The sequence below is a fragment of the Condylura cristata genome, unplaced genomic scaffold (assembly GCF_000260355.1).
Source record: "Condylura cristata isolate star-nosed mole 26May11 unplaced genomic scaffold, ConCri1.0 scaffold00003, whole genome shotgun sequence".
Taxonomy (NCBI): Eukaryota; Metazoa; Chordata; class Mammalia; order Eulipotyphla; family Talpidae; genus Condylura; species Condylura cristata.
Genome location: NW_004567104.1, coordinates 31,321,568 through 31,341,779, shown reverse-complemented (window position 1 = coordinate 31,341,779; position 20,212 = coordinate 31,321,568). Strand labels below are relative to the sequence as shown.

The following is a 20,212-nucleotide window of genomic DNA, read 5'->3' as shown; positions in this document are numbered from 1 at the left end:
AATGGGGAGGGTGAGTAGTGAGAAAGTCTGGATCTTCTTTCCTTCTGAGGCATCCCATGGGGCTGCTTAGGCCGCTCGATCTTCTGGAAAATTGGGACTCAAGGAGACTAAAGCTGGGATAGTTTCCTGAGGCCTCAGTGGCTGTGACTTGCTCACATGATCTGAATGAGGCTTATCTCAAAGTTCGACCAAGACCAGTGATTTGGGAAATGGTCACAGAGATGCTGGCTCATAGGGGAGCCTCTTGTCCAGTAGAAATGATGAGTTCCTCTGGCCAGATTGTTGGGCCCCAGTTCCTGAGGACAGAGGACCAGGAAACTGTGAATGAAGCAGGACCTGGTAGTTTTGTGAGAAAGCCTGGTCACTTACTTACACTTGCAAGTAAGCAGAAGTTAAGAGCTCTGATGGGGAAGAAGAAGGAGGCTACAGCCAAAGCCCTATGTATTTGCTCAACCTGGGCTAGGAATTTAAGGGTCTGAATTTGTAGCAAGGATGGGGAAGGGTTTTGCCTCTGACTCTACTCTCATTTGCTTACTTCAGGGTTGGAAGGATATGAAATAATCTTTGCATATTAGTGCATATTAGATTTTATTAGTGATGGCATGGATTTTCAAAGACTATCTGGCCTGTCCTTGCTTCATTTTTATTATAGTTAAGTTACAGTTACTTTTTTAAAGATGATTTGCATTCATTACTTTTCCTATTATTTTTCTTACTGAGGAAAAAAAATAGACTGTGCCCACAAGTCTCCTCTAAGATCATGGCACTAAGTCTGGCTAATCATGCGCTAGACTAGTGTTCAAAGATAATTAAGGTAATTCTATCATCAAGTCTCTATGCCATTTTTGACTATCAGAGTGAATGGAAAATTAGGGTTTTTCCACTTGTAAAAGCATACACAGAAAAAGATTTCTGTCTTTTACTTTTTTCTCTGATCTGTTGATTAGAAATGTAACCTAGAACACCCTAAGCATAAAAGTCAGTGGGTGGTAAGTAAAGCTTCTGATGTTTGACACAACCTGTTAGTTTCAAGGTCCAAGGCTTCAGTCCTTCCAGAAGCTCCTCCATCTTCCTTGCAACCCTGAGTTAGGAGCCCGTGTTGAAACCATTTGTCTTGGGAAGTCTGGAGCTCCCACTGCTACTTGTCTTTAGGCAGGAAAATGAGCTGAAGTTAGAACACCTCTCACAGCAAGTGTTTCACCATTAATGATACCAGTACATACACATTACTCTATCAGTAAGGAAACTGAGGTCCAGGAAGGGTGAGTTGGTTCATCCCGAAAAGTTCTAGTAGTTAGCGGAAAAACAGAAACTAGAAACAAGATGTCCTGATTCACTTTCATGATATTTTTTCCCTCTGAAAGTCAAAGCATTAAACTTCTAATGATTACATCAGCCCAGCTAGTCAGTCTTTACATTCCATAAAAACTCTCTGCAGAAAACTTTAGTTTTGAACTTTTGTTCAAAAGCTCCATTTGCATAATTTGCATTTCATCACCATCTTTGAGAGCCAAGCTATTGTGCCCTAATGAAGGCAGGGGTTGTGTTTGTCTGTTTCAATGCTATTCCCCTGGCACAGAGCATTCAGAAATGCTCTGGAAGTTCTTGTGGGATGGACAGAAGGGGCAGATCTCCAGCATAACGAGGTAAAGAGAGTTAACACACGTGATCTCAAAGCAGCCAAACATACAAATATCAGGCTTTTAAATAACAAAGAAGCTTAGAGATTTCCTCACCTCCACGTGGAAAGCTTTAGTCAGCTGGGTGACATGGCCTGTTGCATAATTAATCCCCAACTTTTTGGGCCTTAGTAAACCTAGGCAGCAGGTCAGGAGGTAGTAAATCTATATTCTATACATGAACCCTGGAAAATCACTTAGAAATAGTCACATTCAGAAAAAAATTGAGGGACTGTCAGTAACCATGCACTGTAACTTAGAGTGTTCTTACTCAGGAGGGATAAGGGACAACCATGAATTTCCCTTCATCAGAGGAACATTCTCATATCTTTGAATTCATAGATGTCAGCAACAGTGTTACATTTCCCCATAACTATAGCCAGGAATTGGTCTCCACTGGTTTCCAAGTGGTCAAGTGAATGTACTCTGAAGAAGAGAAAGGTAAAAAAGTGGGTTGAGGCCCTCCCTGGTGGCACAGTGGGTTAAAGCACAGCACCAAGAATCTGAAGCCACTTCCGCATGAGTTCGATTCCCACCTGCCCCGGAGGTGACCACATGGCGTGGCAGACCTCTCCTGACCCACCTGCTGCTCCCCTCAGCAGTGTACTTTGTCAGTCGCCCGTTCTGCTCCCCACTCTGTCTCTGGTGAAGCCTCTCACCGCCCCTGAGCCTCTGGCCTGTACCCCAGTTCTGTATGCACAAATAAATAAATCTTAAAAAAAAAAAGTGGTTTGATTCAGGTAAATGGAGTCAATGGAGGAGCAGCTACCATTGACTATGGGTAGAGAGAGATAGCTCACAGGGATCAGGGCCTTTTACCAATAGATTTCCAGCAAAGACCCCAGTCTTCCTCTTCTAATCCAGAGGAACACAAAAGTGGCACCCTGGGGCTGGGTAGAGAGGAAATGTAAGAATTTAAGGATATAACAGACAACTTGAGGAACTGCAGCACCTTAGGGCACCCTCCAGTCTCCCTGTGTGTATTTTGTGTGCTATGTGTGGCAGAGGGAGTTTGGACACACTGGGTGAAGCCTCTAGCCTAACTTTCCTGTCACACTGCAGGAGTTTTTGCACATACTAGTCCTGCCTGTAAAACAAAGCTAATTCCCATCTCATGGTGCTTCTGAGAAAACTAAGTAAATTATATTTACTTGGCAACTGTTAGACATTCTGTAAAAGTTAATTTCCCACCTTTTTTAGAGGGAAAGAAAAATTGATATACTGTGATGACATAACAGACAGCACAGAGACTGTGAAGATCTCTGAAGTTTCTTGAGAATAGAGTTCTGACCTCTAGTTTGATCACTCGTTAACAAATTGACAGCAAGTTCTTCCCTATGTCAGAGCTAAAGGGATGGAGATTCAGTTCACTTACTTGGAAATAGAACAGCTTTACTCCTCTTCCCATTTACTAGTCTTTAGAATCTAAGCATTGGCTCGTGGGTTATTTTAGTATTTTATTGTTCTTGGGCATTAATTTTAATCCACATTTTACCACATTTGGCCAGTGTCAGTCTTTAGGGCTTTAGATATTTGAAAACAATAGTTTCTCTTTCCTCTTAGTGTTCTCTCTATATATCTGAAGGCCTTGGCTTCTCCACTTGTTCCTTGTAGTGGTATATTTTCAGACCTTTCCATATCCTAGTCACCTTCCTCTGGATTTACTCTGGAGTGCAACTATGTGTGTAAACCAGGGCATCCAGAATGGAGCACAATACTGTAGATGTGATTGCACTAATACAAATGCATTTCCTAGTTCTGGGACTACTAGTTCTACTCTCTTCCCTCAGATAACATACCATGCTGTCGAGGGCATGCCCAGTATTGGCTCAGAAAATCCCATGCCTGTTTCCATGGACTTCCCTTAACTGCTCAGATGACTTAGCCAGAGTATCAGGCTGTTTTATGTCTCCATTTTCCCTTAGTTAGCGCCATTCCAGTATTTCAGCATATTTTAATTATCACTTATTTGTCTAGTTTGTCAATTATATCTCCTAGCCCTATTGGATAAACATACCTTCTGTGACTTCATCTAATTTCTTGCTAAAAAGATAGGGCAGAATGCCAATGCCTAATATTATCCTCATTTCCATACAGATTTTAACACTTAGGACCCTGTTTGTCTGACTTTCTCTAGAAAAGGACATAGTCATAGCAGCAGAGCTGGAATTGCTTGCTTAAAATGTAAAACCTTACATTGATGAAGAATCAATTTAATGTCTTTAATTTGTATTAAATGCTGACAAAGCCCATATAGGTGCTCAGAAAATAACTTTAATAGCTTTCCCAAAAGTTGCTTTCATTCCACCCTCCAGTGCCTGCATGATTAGATTCTGCCTTTTACCTGTGCTATGCAAGGTGATGTTCCCCTGAAGGCAACTGGGCCTGCTTGCTTTGTCCCGAGTGTCTTCCTGTTCTGTCAGAAATACGGTCACATTGTTCTAGGCAGGGCCTTTCTCTGTAAAGGCTCTTTTGTCTATATGTGTATTATTGATGATGGGTCTTTATAACCATACTGCAAAGAAATCTAGAACTACAGAATCCTAAGCAAGCAAGGCAGTACAGAGAGGTGGCAGGAAGACATGTCTTATTGTTTAACATGATGGACGTCTACTGAGTAATTTCCAGCCAGTGGCACAGAAGTGACCACCTGCACCTTGATGGTCCGTGTGCATGTATTTGCCATTGGACGGTGCATGCTGGAGTCACTCATTAAATGCTTATTGAATTGAACATTACAAACCCATCTTAGCAGGGACAGCCTCCATCCACAAATCACTATGGATTTCTAGACATGGAAATTCTATGGCTGGAGGCAGAGAAATCAAAGTGCAGTTGAATTGTAGGTGCTGTTCTGTGCAAAAATGGTAAGGGAGAGAGCATTGCTGTGACATCCCAGAGCTGATGATCCCAGAGCAACACTCCTCAGCAGTTCTATCACTCTGCCCTTTGTCTCGGGAAGGCCGGGGTTGTGGGCCCAAGAGTCCACAATTTGAATGAGGAATTTTAAGAACAAGCGAATGTGATCTAGGATATAAGATGGACTGATAATGGCAAAGTGCTAGAGGGCGACAGGAAACTGCCTAGAGAAGCCTAGGGATTTTAGGATCTAACTCACGGTTTTTAAACTTGGAGATGTCAAGCCAGTGTATTGGTGTATTGGAATTAACCAAAATTTTGTTTTACTGACTGGGAGACACTCAGTTTAGAGATGGTGAGGACCCAAGTAAGTGGAAGGTAAAAAGATTCTAGTTTCATTTACTGCCTTAGCATATGCCCCTTACAAAGTTCAGCCTGGTTGCACAAGCGTCTGAGAATAGAGGACCTCCCCTCATTTACTAGGAGATAGCATCCTGCACCCACACTCCAGGAGCACCTAGCAGGCCACTAGGTGGGAGGGCTGTAGACAGAGTGGCTTACAGCTGAAAGCCTGGCCCCTGCGTCAGCCATTTCCAACCCTCCTCGTCCATGCACTGTGTTGGCCCCCTAGTTATTCCATGACAGGTGCTGTTCTCCATACTGGGGGGTACAACAATGAACAAACAAGTCCCTACCCTCCTCTAAGGTACTCTCTGCAGGAGAGGAACTGTAAACACCCAGAAAGAGAAAGGATGGTATCCTCATCCTCTGTTACTGCATCAAAGATCAAATGCTGCTCAGTACATCTTCCAAGAGAAAGTAAGATAATGCTGTGATTGAATTAGATAAGAGGAATTCTTTTCCCTATAGGGATTATGGCTGCCCTGGCATGAAGGGAAGCTGGGTGGGGTGCAAAGGTATCTGTTGCCGGGAGGAAGGCACATAGCATAAAGAGGTGGGGTTTGAAAGCAGTGTGGATTCAGTCCCCCTTTGTACTTGCTGCATGATCTGGAGTGGGGCATGGAGTCATGTGTGCCTCAGCCCTTTAGACTGAACAGTGAGGACAATTATATCTGCTTCACAGGATTTTGCAAGACTAGCTGAGAAAGGGTATCTGGAGTAAAGAAAACATGTCCTCGGCCATTGTCTCAGTGACTGCAGGTAGTTCCATGCAAGAAAGTGGGCAAATGTGCTCCCTGGAGTTTTAAGGGCCCACAGATCACTGAATTTTGCCACTGAGGAGAAAAGCAAACATTTGGAAAAGTGAGGACTCAGCAGTGTCAGGGCCAATAAAAATCCAACTGATTCCATGAGGCAACAGTTTTTTGCTTGACAGATTCTTAAAAGCCATCAAGATAGTCCACCTAGGGTTGAGACTGCAGAATGTTCCTGTGACAGAGTGCTACATTTAGCAGGTGGTACAGCTGAGTAGGTGAGCCACCCATGGGAGATACAGCCCATTAAATGCAGAATCCTAAAGCAGTAGACAGTGCAGTGAGTCTCTAGGCTAGAATCCTCAGCACTTCTATGACTCTGCCCTTTGTCTAGGGGGAAGAAGAGGGGGCCCGAGGGTCCACAAAATATTCCTCTATAGTCAGAGATTTATGTTACCCTCCAAAGCACTTTCTAACCCTTCAATAAAAGCCTGAAGAGAGTGTATGATTATACTTCTTTTTACCAGGGGTTGAAGTAGATATATATTTAAAGTCTAAGCTGGGACTTTATAAGCTATGCATCTTCAATCTCGGGGGCACACCACGCCTGCCAGTACAGTGGGTTACAATTGCTGCTTAAATGCTAGACAGAGGCATTCTGATTTTTCTCAAGGATTTGGTAGTCACTCCAAAACAAAGTATCATGTTCACGTGAAGGTTTAAAGCCCAACTTGTGTTTGTTTTTCTGAAGAATTGAAGTTTAGGTTTGAAAATAGATTTTTTTTTTTGCCCTAGTATAGTTCCACTGTTACTTTTATCTGTGGTAGACTAGTGCCTGGAGGAGGGAAGGGAACCACAGTGGGCAAGAAAATGCAGATGTCCTGGTGTCTGGGATGCTGAAGGCTTCCTCTGTAGGTCTCTGTTACCCCTGGGAAGCATACATCTATCCTCCCCTGAAAACAGTCAGATTTTACAGCTTCTCAGAACAAGTTGATAAAGTGCAAGGAGTTGAAGTCATAAGATTCCCTCCAATAAAAAGTTGCTCGAATAAATGATCAGCTTCCCGTCTTTGCACAGCTCAAGAATGCAGTACACTGCAAAAATGCATCCCCGGCTCATGTGCAGACTCATGGCAACATTATTTTATACGATATTTTTATTTCTGCCCCACCATTTGTAAAATGACCTTGAGAAATCCACCTTTAATGTTGTCAGTCATCTGAAAAGCAAATAATCCTCATAAAACACAGCAGCCCCTGGGAAGTTGGCAAATTGCAGGAACTCCGGGAAGTGACTTCAGGAGGCTCTGGGCGCCTCTGCTGCCTGCTTTCACTTCTTTCTCCTGGCAGCACTGCGCCATAGCTGTTGTAGAAGAGGGAAACTGGAAAAGGTGATTTGCCAGTTTCGGATGAGATCCGTGTGTGATAGCTGTAGGGTGGCCAGAGGTCAGATAGACCTCTGGGTGAGTTTGGAATTTTGAATATAATCTTCTTGGGGGATGAAGATCGGAAACCTAGTCCTCGCTTTTGTCTCCTTTAAAAGGAACAAATGAGTTGTTTGTAGCCACAGAACCTATTAACAACAGACCAACGACTCAAACCCAAGTCCAGTCTTTTCCCTGCTAAAATGGATTAAAACATAGTACGGATACTTTGGTAGTATCCTGGAGATCCTGGGGATCTCCACTATAGTTACACTATTAGTAACTCTTCTTCAGCTGCTCTGTGCCACCCTGCCTCAGCCCCAGAAAATCCACAGCGACCCAAGGTGAATTGCAGAGCGGTTCTGTAGCCCAGTGCAGTATCCCCTGGGCTGGGGTGTGGCAGAGGACACGGTAGCTCCCCAGTACTACAACCTACCACAGCATCTTTGATACCAAGTACTTGTGACTCATATAGCGACCTCGACGGGGGTGTGATTCTGCCCTAGACAGTCTTCAAGCCTCTGAAGGAAATTCCCAGTTGGGCTCTCGGAGCTTGGCGGTGAACACTGAAATGTGCTCAGGCTGATCCTGTGGTGAGGTGCCAGGAGAGCAGCTCCAGATCAGCTCAGTCCTGCCTCAGCCCAGCACAAATCTAAATTCTGTTTTTAAAATTTTTGGTCAAAGGAGAAAGCAAACAGAGCAAACCGACATGTTAAAGTGGATTAGCTGGCGACAGTGCAAGGCAAACGAGACCCAAGTAAGTACATCGCCTGCATTCTGCTGGTGAAAGCAGCAGGAGAGATGGCGGGGAGGGCGGGCGGCGCTGCAGAGCGAGGCCTGGGGGCTTGGCCGAGAGAGAAGTGGTGGCTCTCTGGGCAAGTTTTTATCAGAGCGTGCTGCCCAGTCTCTCGTGCCACTCACCCTTTCATTCCTTCTGTGTCACTTAGAGAGAAAGTCATTTTAGTTCAGGACAAAATGAATTACCTTATTAAAGTTAGTGGTAAGGGGAGAGAGCCCCTGGAAACACTGTTCTTAAAAAGGTGAACTCTGGATAATTTATAAGTGATACCAGGCGTATGTACCTGCAGCTGTGCTCTCCTGCAGGGTATGGGCATGAACTGTTTTAGAGACTTGAAGCAAAAATTTGTTAAGAACGAACATCTGGAGCAAAGCAGGGAGGCTGGATATAGGCAGGTGCAGGTGGGGTTTTGAAGAAGTGACTGTGCTTTCCAGGAGCTGCCCTTCCCTATGCGTGTTCTGCTGTAAAACGTGCCATGTTGTCTGACATGTTATCCCCTGGGCCCTTGGGGAAAACATGCTGGGTAAGCAGGTGGTCCCCTTCTGTTGGTTGGTCTTGAGCTTAGACTGAAATGCCTGCCTGGGGTCTGCCTACCTGGCAGCTGAGCTCAGTATCACTTGGTCACTGCTGACAACGTGACTACCAGCCCCCTCTCTGCCACAACCAGTGCAACACTGGGACGTGGCTTTGCGGTGAGAGTAAATGATTCTGTTATCAGCGAGCAGGGCCTTGTAAGAGAAACAAGTTTGAATGTCTTCTATGGTGTCCCACCATTAGAATATTGTGGGGACATGCCACAGCACCAATTCCAGGTGTGGCCTCCCTAGTTCCCACCACTGCTGATCAGCCGCTCCTTTCTTCTGCCATGCCCCGCACAGACCTCACCCTGGCTGTGCTGGAGCACACATGTCCTGGGTCAGGCCTGATGCTCAGTTTTCATCCTCCCCAGAGGTCAGGGCTGATAGTTGAGTTTTCCAAGTTCGTGCTGTACCTCCACTTTTTATATAATGCTGTCATTGGTTTTTGAATGCCCCAATTTCTGTTTGATATTGCTATTTGCAGGAAGATATATAGCTGTTCAGCAGGGCTGTTTTTCCAATCTGCGTGGCGGCTCTGGAGCACTTAGTGGATCTCCAGTCCCACACTGCTCTCTGCCCCGGCCAACTGCAGGGGCTTGCACTGGCCTCTGAACTTCACCATGTACTAACCGAGACAAAACAAGCACTCTTATTTTCTTTCTCCTGTCTCCTGTTTCAGCTGCAGGAATGGGCTTTTTAAAGTTTTGCTTCCTCTTTGCTGTTGCTGCTACCTTACATCTGGATGGCAGACTGATTTAGTGAGCAACAGAAAAAGTTAAAAACTCTTTATCTTTCCCTCAGGACTTTGATGTATGTTACGTTTATCTTATTTATTAACTCACTGGCAATGCACTGAGCTCCAGCTGCAGGGCAGGCACTGTTCTTGATGCAGAGGGTGTGTCAGTGAACAAAACAAAGCCCTTGCCGACCTGCTTAGCCCCGCCCCTGTTGTGCTGGTATGATCCTAAATGTGCTGGGTTTTGTGGCCTCTGGGGTGCATTGGCACTTAGGTCTGTCCTGGTTTTTTCTTTAACTCTACCTCCATGTCTTTCTCTGTTACTGACACCTAAAGAAAGGTCATGTAGGATGTAAAGAAGCAATGGTACTGATACTTCTGTTTTGTTTTGATGTAGAAATAGCCTTTTTTAAAATGTGCTCATAGTGCTGATAGAAGCTATTCAGAAATTTCCTTAATGTCTTTACCAAAACCTTCTAATGCTTCCTCATACTCAACATGTGCATTCAAGATTTTTAAAATGAAGTTGTGAAGCAGTGATATACATACAAGTTTCAGACTGTGGGTATTCTTCTTCTTTAGAGCTATAAAAACTGACATACTCTTATTTATTCTTCGGTGATTATATACAGTAAGTATAGCTTTATTCCTTTTTCCATGTATCAACTGTGGACAATAATTTCATAGCTATTGTAGAGGTACTTCGTTCTTCTTGGTGGCTTCATGGTTTTCCACAACTTGGGGAGCCATGATTTACTTAACATCCCATTGATGGGATATTTCCAATATTTCATCATTACAAACAGGCTGTAGCTAATGTCCATGTACATATAGTTTCTCATACTTGTGAGCTGTGAATGTATTAACAGTACAACTAGAAGAATTACCAAAGGGAATATGCTTCAAAATTTTTGAGACATTTTTCAAATCCCCCTCTGTAATGTTGAACCAAACTGTACTCTTCCCAGCCATGTATGAGTGCCAGTTTCCTTCCAGCCTTGCAATCTAGTATATCGTATGTGTTATCTTTTCCGATCTGATATCAGATACTTAAAAATAATCCTTAATCATGATTGCTCTTGTATGCTTTGTTTAACTGCTAATATTGCAACCATATTATTTTCTATTACTTTTATTAAAATGTAGAGTATTTAATCCATACTATTAGCTAAATAAGAGCTATGGGCTTATCTGATTTGCCAACTGTTATTTATACTTTTATTTCTATGGATAAGATATGTTCCTACTTATAAACGTTTGATATATATTCAACTTTTAAAAATTTTTAGAATGTAAAATATATATGCTGAAAATACATAAAAACTGCTAAACAATTGAATGTATAATTATAAAGTGAACATACATGTAATAACCATGCAGTGAACATACATGTAATAACCATGCAGGTCACGAAAGCAGGACACTGCCAGCTTCCCAGAAGCCCCCTGTGTGCCCCTCCCTGGTCACAACCCTGTCCTTCTCCCCTAAAGGTAACCATTCTCTTGACTTCATAATAATAACGTCCTTACTTTTCTTTATAATTTTACATCCTCTGTATGTGTCCCTAAACAATATAGTTTCAATGTGGCTGTTTTTTAATTTCATATGACTAGAGTCAAACTGTGTGTGTGTGCACACAGGTGCATGTGTGTGAGGGTGTGTGTATATCTTGCTTCTGTTGCTCAGTGCTTCTTTTTATGGAATGCATCCATGCTGATATGTATAGCTGTTCATTCATTGTTGTTGTATAGTGTTCCATTGTATGAATATTCCACAATTTATTTATCTATTCTGTACCTGGGATATTTGGGGCTATTGTGAACAATGCTGCTATAAATATTCTTGTATTTATCCTTGTGCACATGTACTTGGGTTTCTCTTCTAAGGTCTAAAACTAGGAGTGAAATTGAATAGTGAAAGGACATATATATGTGTGTGTATCCTCAGCTTTACTAGATGATGTAAACTATTTTTCAAAATGCTGGTTCCTAATTTATATGCTTACCAGTATATATGAGAGTTTCTGATGCTGTACATCTCTACCTGTGCTTGATATTATTAGATTTCACATTTTTGCAGGTTTGGTGGGTATATAGTAACATTTACTTATGATTTTAATTTGCATTTCCCTTATTACTTAACATGTTGAATAACCTTTCGTGTCTTTATTGAGCTACTGGATTTTATCATTTATGCTGTCTCTATTCAAATCTCTTGCCTATTTATCTAGTGATTTCTATACATTTCTAGGATTTCTTCATATATTCTGATCTTAGTCTTTTGTTGGTTATATATGTTGTAAATATCTGCTCTTGCTCTGTGCTAGTCCTTTAACTCTTTATTGTGCCTTGATGAATATATAAGTTGACATTTTGAAGGCAACATATTTGTAAGAACTGTTTATATAATGTGACAGAGACATTAATTATTTTTCATGTTTTGAACTACAATACAATTCACCATTTATTTATCACCACAGAATAGTGTACCAAGATGGAGACTTTATATATAATATAGACTCCCGTCAATCCCTAAGTATATCTCTGATTAATGAAAGAACCATAAAGGTATATCTGTTGTACATTATATCTGTTGTTCAAGTATATCTGTTGTACATTATACATTATGTGACAGGATTTAGAACATTACTTTCTGATGAATAGATCCATCTAGAAAGTCTTTAACAAAAATTAAGTAGCCATTCATCAACTCTCTCAAATCTTAATTTTACATGTAATTCTTACCATCTATGTCATCTAATTACTTAGCCCATAGGAAAATTAGGGGAGGAGAAAGTTCCTTCTGCCTAGACACATATAACCTCAAAGGCTTAGCTTTTGAGGAAAAGAGGAAGTGAGAAAACTACAAAAACAAAAGTCAGCTAAGGAATGAAAACTCAAATAGTTTGGCTTTACTTTGCGAAGGCTCGAACAAGCTCTCTGCCTGGACGTGTCTGAGTAATCCCTTGTATTTTGTATTATATCATAAATTATTGCTCATGTTGGTATTTGTTTTTGTTTTTGTTTTTTAGGATTTATTTATGCATACAGAACAGGGATATAGGCTAGAGGTACAGGGGCTGTGAGAGGCTTCATCAGAGACAGAGTGGGGAGCAGAACAGGCAGATAAATGAAGCACACTGCTGAGGGTGGGTCAGGAGAGGTCTGTCACGCCATGTGGGTCACCTCTGAGGCAGGTGGGGAACGAAGTCATGCTGAAGTGGCCTTCGCCTCCTACTGCTGCGCTTTAACTCGCTGCGCCACCAGGGAGGGCCCTCATGTTGGTATTTGTAATTGACAAAGAAGGGTAAATTGTATTAAGAAGTCAGAGATATAAAGGTATTCCGGAAACAGTTAAATAGAGCAAAAGCGTCGCGTTTACCTTTAGTCATCTAGAGCACTTGCTTATTCCGACAGGAGCGTTAACCTACAGTTCCAGAAACCTGAGGTTATTGCTTATGCTTTGCATTAGTGGGATGATTTGTAAAGGTGAAACTAAATGTTTTTCATTCTGATTGTTTTCTTTTGATTGACTTCAAAAGACTGACGCAGTCATCTCTGGGCATTTATTGAGTATCTGTATAACCTACTGTAGTCCTGGTCATTGCTCTGTCATATGTGCCCTATGAAAGAAGTCTGCTAACTGATGCCCAGACTCAAATAGTTCAGCTTTACTTGGTGAAGGCAGGAGAGCTTCTGCCTGGGCATGGCTTCTACTCTTACCCCCTACTGTTTCTTCTCCACTTTACAGCCAATGTGATTATTTTTTAAATGCAAGTTGTTGAATAAAACCCTTCAATACTATCCCTTTGTTCTTAGAATGAATAGCAAAGTCTTCAACAGCACCTGTAAGGGCCACATGATCTGAACCTTTCCTAGGGCCTTTGTTTCCCTTTCCTGGAAAATTCTTTAACTCCCATCCCATGCACCCTTCACCCCTTTTGCTCTCTCTTCTTTATGATCTTAGCCTGTCCTGACTCTAAGTCTCTTCCCAACATCACCTCTCTCACGTGACTCTATACCGTTAAGAATTGGTACCTGTCACATAGTAATTATGTGTTTGTGTTGTTGTATGATTGCTTCCTCCAGCAGACTTCCAGTCCAGGAGGACAGAGATCTCTGTTTTACATTCTCCCATCACATCACCAAATCTGACAAGTACATAAGAAGTACTTAGTAAATATTTTTAAGTGAATAAATCAGGAATAAACACAGGGTAATGTACTTGGTGTTCTGGGTAAGAGAGGGAGATCTAGAAAATGGCATCAAGTATCATTTTTTTAATCGCACTGCTAGTTTGTGAAGAGCAGAGATGCTTCAACATTAGACTTCACCAAGAGGCTAGAATTTAACCAGGGGCCGTTAGTGTTGCAAGTTGGAAGGAAAGTTGTTCTGAATGAATCAAACAGCAAGATTAGAGTAAGGGAGAAAGGAAGGTATAGGATAAGTTTGGAGTATGCAGAGTGGATGTAACTGCTTGAAATTCAGGGTTTATGAGGTAAAATAAACTACATGCAATAAGGCCCGAATGATTACTTAGATCATCATGGCAGACTTTGGACATCAGTCAAAGAAATTTAGACTTTATTGAGTAGCCACCAAGGAACATGAAGGTTGTTTAGTGTGATAGTTACAGAACTCCTTTTATCTTCACCTTAAGGCATCACTGTCCTTTTAGTCCCTCCTTTCTCTAGACTCAAAGTCTAAGGGTAATCTGTCCACAATAATCTGACTTTCTTCCTTTCTGCCTGCTTCTAGTATATTTATCTGTTCAACACCTCTTCTCTTCCCTCTGCCATCTAACACATATTTGTTATTTCATGCTTTCATTAAGCTCTGCATTTGAACTTCTCCTTGTTTTCCTTCTTTAGATTCTCTCCACCTTCAACAATAATAACTTCAGTTCTTTTGTTGCAACAAAAATTCCAAGATCATCTCTCTGAAATGCCTCTGCTCCTAATAGGAGTTTCATGATCATTTATCCACATTTTTTGAGCATCTACTGTGTGCCAAGTGCTGTTCCAGAACATAGATACAGCAGTGAAATAAAGAGGCTAAGTTCTCCTGAAATTAAAGAGGCTAAGTGGTTAACAAGAAAACCGACAGCAGTTGCGAGCACCTGGTGACGCAACACGCACTATTTCTGCTGGATGTTCGCTATTTGGTGTCTGATTTTCCTCAGTCTCAGCATTAGAAAATTTTTGCCTTTTTCCCTCAAATTTACATTTCAACATATTATACTTACCAAATCATTGATCGCCTGTCTGCCTTTCTCCCTTGTTGCACTGAGAGTTTCCTTGACTACCATGGCTTGTTCTTAATGCTACTTCACTATCTATTACAGTATCTGGCACATAGTAAATAATGTCAGAGTCCACACTTGTACCAGGCCTTGCTCTGGCAACTTCTCTTCTAATGCCCACTAACCTTGCCTGATCACATCCAGCCGCTCTTCGCTGTCAGCTTGTCCCTGCCTCCTTCCCTGCAAGGCTCACTGCTGCTGCACAGTAAGTCTCATCCCACCTCGGAACCACTGCACCAGTGTTTCTCCCCGCCCCATTAAATACTGTTCCTTGACAACCAGGTCATGTTCTCTGTATTTTACTTTATACCGCTCAGCCTAAATCTATGCTTTTAATGATGAGTTGGAAGAGCTGTTTCTAGACTTTGTCTTTCACCTCAGATCCAGCACTGTGTCTCCACCCATCTATGGCATATCTGCACGTGGGTGACTCACTGCATGCCACCCAACAGAAATGAAACTAAACTCATCATCTTCCATCTACCTTCTCCCAGACCTGCTCCTCTCCTGAGAACCCTCATCATCAACTTGTCCTCTAAGCTACCTTGGCTCTTCTTCATTTTCTGCCTTTTTGCTGAAATACCATCCCACAGGATCACCACAGTGTTGCACACTCCACAGCCTGGCACTGGGCTTTCGTACAATATCTAAAGTCAGCTCCTGGGAGCGTCAAGAGGAGAAGCATGTCTCCCAAACCACACTGTCTTCCTTCGGCCCTGCAGCCCTCGGACACACTGCCCCTTCCCCCCTCGGACACACTGCCCCTTCCCTCTGGTCCTGTTTCTCTCCTGGATCCCTCGTTGTCTTTAATCCTCTCCTCTAATTTTTTTTCTGGTATATATGTGTGCTTATCTGCACTAAAATATTGTGATCTTTCAAATCCCAATCTCCTTTCTTTACCAACCTAAGCTGCACCACTACAAAATTAGTTCTCTGTCTTGATGAATATATTTCTGTCCCCAGGAAAAGTATTGTTGGAACAGATCTACTTCATTGTTAAAATGATTCCCAGATTCCCTTCCCTCAGCATTTTGTGAGACAACAGCTTCTTCCAATTTGCTATTCTTTGGTTTGGGTTAGTTTTTGTCTTGGCAACTGAAGATACCTTGTGTTATCTGCAGTGCACTGAGTCAGAGTTAGGTTCTCACAGACAGCATTCAACAGGCATTTGAGTGAAATGTTTTGTGTGTACAACTTCTGTTTGTATATATTTATGAATTTGTGTATGTCTCTGAATGTGCTGCCATGAGCTCTCTAAGTCGTATTCATCTACATGGTGTGGTCCACAGATCTATCTTACATATTTTCCTGGCCCTCAGGCCATGACACTACAATGGCATATGCTTATGGCCCTACAGGTGAAGGGTCTGACCCAGCCACTGCCTGGGGGCTTATCTTTCCCACATGCTTCCCAAGGAAGAAGAGGTGTTCCTTTCCCTTACTCCTCTAAATATGAAAAATAATTTTACTGCTAAATACAACAAAGGGACATGCATGTGTGTATATGTGTGTTTTGTGCTTTTGTATGCATATATGCATATGTGTGCCTACACATATGTATGCATGCGTGGATATATGAAGGAAACACAAAATATAAATAGTGGTTATTTCCAGGTGGTGGTTATTTCCAGATGGTGACTTTTTCCAAATTTTCTATGATAAGACAAATTACTTTATTAACTAAAAAAAAAAAAGCCTAATAAATACTATTTTTAAAGGACAGAGACACAATTTTTAGATGGTCGCTGAGATGCTCCCTCTGCATGAACCAGGGACAAGGGCGTAAGTAGGTGCCAAGCAGGGACCAGGGTGGCCGATGCCTCCTCACTATCTTAAGATAAGAAACAGCGATGGGAGAGTGAATTTGGGTTGGTTTGAGGGATGAATCAAGGTTAAGGTTGTGATTTGGTTGTGAAGGTCAGGAGACTTGACCTAAAAAAGGAAAGAGAAGGAAAATTCAGGGGTGGGGGTGGGGTAACAAGGGAACATGTTCATGAGTTTTTCCCCAAACTCAGATGTTTGGAGAAAAAGTAAGAAAAAACTTGAAATGTACTTTCAAGTTCATTAAGAGGTGTGTAGTGGGAGAAGGAGAAAGCAGACATGTTTTAAGTTTGGTTTTAACTCCCTGTGATGTCACAGGGAGGAGTTTCCAAATTGACTCTGGGGGGGCACTGGAGCCAGGGCAGGACCCAGAGCATCCATACAGGAGGTGTCGCCCCTGAATGGGCTGCAAGTTTCCACATAAGAGACTGCAGATTGACCAACTCCCCACTCCCTGTGTCCCTCTGTGAAAGCAGAAAGGGACAGTTTGATTCTGATAAAATTCTTGGTATAGAGGCAGTTGCTAACCTTTCTAAATTTGGAACAAAGAAAAAATTATATGAAACAAATATCTTCAAGGATGCTTTTCCACACTGCCTCCTTCCATAGTTCCCTCAGAGGGATCCCTGAGCACAGACAGAGGTGGAAAGAGGAAACAGGAAGATTAACTCTTCCTCGCTGCGGCTGGCTTCCTTTGGCTAGGGTGGTGGTGCGTTGGTGGGAGCACCTGTGCTGGTGCTCAGTGGGGAGCAGCAGGCCGCAGAGCACCTCTGCACCACCTCCAAGGCCCCCTGCTCATCACTAAGCTGCTCAGCCACGGTCCTTAGCAGCAAGCAGCCTCACAGAGATTGGGATAAGAAGCCCTGGAGGGAGCATGAGCACCAAAAAGAGGCCCTTCCGGCAGAGTAGGAAGCCTGAACAGTAAGTTCCCAGAATCAATCAATCCTTGAAAAAGAGCCAATCCAAAAACATATTTCACAGTGCTTTTGTCTTTTGCCGGTGCACAATTCAATATTTTTACTGCCCCGTATCTCTGTTTAATTCTGATGGTAGCATCAAGGCAAATATCCAACCTGATCTCTAGTCTGAAATTTGAGGAGGGGGAACAGCTCTTTTGAACCAGTGATAGGGTATTTGCAGAGTTCCCTGTGTGTGGTGGAAGATAAACACAGCATATCAAGTCCCACCTAGGACAAGCTCCCACCCCATCTACTAGGAGAGATGAGAGCCTTTCCCTTTCAAGCACTGGCTCTAACTGGGCAGTCTGAGAAAAGCACAAAGATTATCTGAAGGAAGTTACTCAGAGCATCAACAGGCACACTAACAACTGTCATTCTTGCTGACCTCCTAACCTGAGCCTGGCATTTTGTATATAATCTTCCATTTGATCCTCACAACAATTCATCAAGGTAAGTGTCATTATCCTCATTTTGCAGATGAAGAAAAAATCATTCCGAGAAGTTAATACCTTTCCAAGGGTCACACAACCAGAAAGTGGCAGGGCTGAGGTTTGAGCTCAGGTCCTCCTGATGTCTACTACGCAGGCTCTCTCCAACCAGTCAAGTCCATTCATGTAAACAAGTGGGGCATTTCAGGTAAAAACAGACAAAGTAACATTTTGACCTATGTGGTATAAGATCCTTTCCAGAGCTAGGGGAAAAAATCATGTCTAAATTTAAATACCAAGGACATCCACTTTCCTTGTATTGCCCTTGTCAATGGTTCACTCTCTTCTGCCTGGTGGAGAGCCTGGCATGAGTCAGGAGTAGAGCGGACTGTTTACTGTGACTTAGTTGTGGGAATAGTACTTCAGGTATTTCCCTGCCTCAGTGGCTTCCTAATCCAGAGACACCCAGAACATTTATCAACTGGAGATGCCTTTAAAAATATATCGCAAATAGTTGCCTCAAATTCCTGGTAGAAAAGAGAAGCTATAAATTTCTCATATAATAAATACATTCTCCATTTATGGCTATTTTATACCCCTGGATGTCAAGTGATGCCTCTTACAACCCAGGGATGCAGAACAACTCTCCATAAATGACAAAGCTCAAATTATAAGTGTCGAGTATTAGAATGTACCTACAGGAGATTAAATAAGTGTTTATGAAACTGTACCTCAATGGGGGAGATGTAAGAAAGCTCAACATATATCCCTCCCTTCCCCCGAAAGAAAAAATTGCTGGGAGGTCTGATTAATAAAAGCAACTTTCCTGTTACTGAGTCTCACTAGTTCTTGCCAAAGAGAACTGCTGCTAGAAAGTGAGAGCAGGCAGATGTGAAAATGCAGTTGAAACGCTGTAAAGCCCCAGGGGTGGAGTGGAAAAGGGTTTTTCATTGACTGCAAACCAGGTGATCCTTAGAATAACCAGGAAAACATTCCAGCAAGCTAATCCCGGGTCCTTGCTAATCCCGGGTCCTCAGACCTGGTCACATACCAAATGTATAGGGTGACTGGATATGGAATGTATATGTAAATTCCAAGTTGTGAGTTATTTTCTAAATAATAGAGATTATTAACATTTCAACGTGGCCTTCCCTCCCCTGCCTCCCCCCCCCTCCTCCCCTACACACACAATTTCATCTTAACTTTTCCCATTAGTCCTTGCCTAGGCCAGACTTTTAAAAAATTATTTCAATGAGATCGTGAATGACTGTCATTTTTAAAGTCACAATTTATATATTGGGGTAACAGCTCTTTCAGATACCAACTGGGCTATATAAACTAATGGTTTCCTAAGTAAATGGGTCTGCATTTTTGCAGGGTTTTAGAGAGTAAGTGTTCAGTTTGCTTACATGCATTTATGTTTTTATTTCTTAAATATCTTTTATACCAAACCATCATCAGATATATTTGCATACAAAGACAGCCACAACTGGAAGGATTAAAAGTGGATAAACATTTTTCTGTAAAAACTAAAGAATATATGTAGTGAAGTAGTAACACAAAGCACTTTTAGTTAGGTCCTCAGGATAAGATTGGTTTTTAGAATATGTAAGGGATCTTTCCATGACCTTTGAAATCCGCTACACATAAAACATGAATATAATTTAGCAGATGGATTCTCCTTTACTTGGGGAGCATAGCACCATGATTAGGATAGTTTTAAAGTCAAACCAACCTCCATTCAGGTCTCACCCTCCACGCCAGTTGTGTGATCTTGGACAGGACTTCTCGGTGGTTCAGCCTGCAAAATGGGGTAATGGTATTACAACCAAAAGGTTGTGGTGCAAATTCTGTGAAATGATCATGCCAAACACTCAGCACTTTGCCTGGCATGTGGTAAACTCTCAATAAACTTAAGCCATTTATAATAATGACAGTAAAAATTATTTTTAAAAAACTGTTCTCTCCCTTCAATTTTAACACCACTTATATTTGAACAGAATGTCAAAATCAGCATTTAAAACTATTAAACTCTGCCACTAAAATATATTCTACAGACATTATCTAGCACATCTATAAATTAAACTGGTAATGGCCATGAATGGTGATATGGCAGATTAGCCAAGCTTCCTCCCCCAGTAATGTAATGTGATTTAAAATGCCTAAGCTCCTTTTGCCCTGTCGAAGGTGAGCTCAGCACACACCCTGTACGTTCACCATGAATTACTCACAAAGGCATGTGCACAGCCTGCTTCAGAATCTCATCTCCCTTCTGAAACCCTCAGTCTCACTGGTCTCCCTCATAGTTCAGGATAACTGCTATTTGAACTTTGATGCCGCAGTGTTTCCTGTATGCTAGCAGTTTCCGACCATCTGGAGTTCTTACCAAGAGTTTCTTACTTCTGTTAGGCAGCCTTTGACATTGTGAGCTGAGCCCAGTCAAATGTGAGACCATATTCACCTTTCTCATGAGCT

At 42.2% G+C, this 20,212-nt stretch overlaps 1 protein-coding gene across 1 annotated transcript in view; it reads left to right on the top strand.

Moving 5' to 3' along the window:
• The window catches only part of KALRN (kalirin, RhoGEF kinase), a 408,565-nt gene that overhangs the window by 224,534 nt on the left and 163,819 nt on the right, over positions 1 to 20,212 (top strand). The window contains exon 33 of the mRNA XM_012730450.1: positions 10,635 to 10,718. Within this exon, the coding sequence (XP_012585904.1) occupies positions 10,635 to 10,718 (84 nt within the window). The remainder of the gene's footprint in view (positions 1 to 10,634; positions 10,719 to 20,212) is intronic.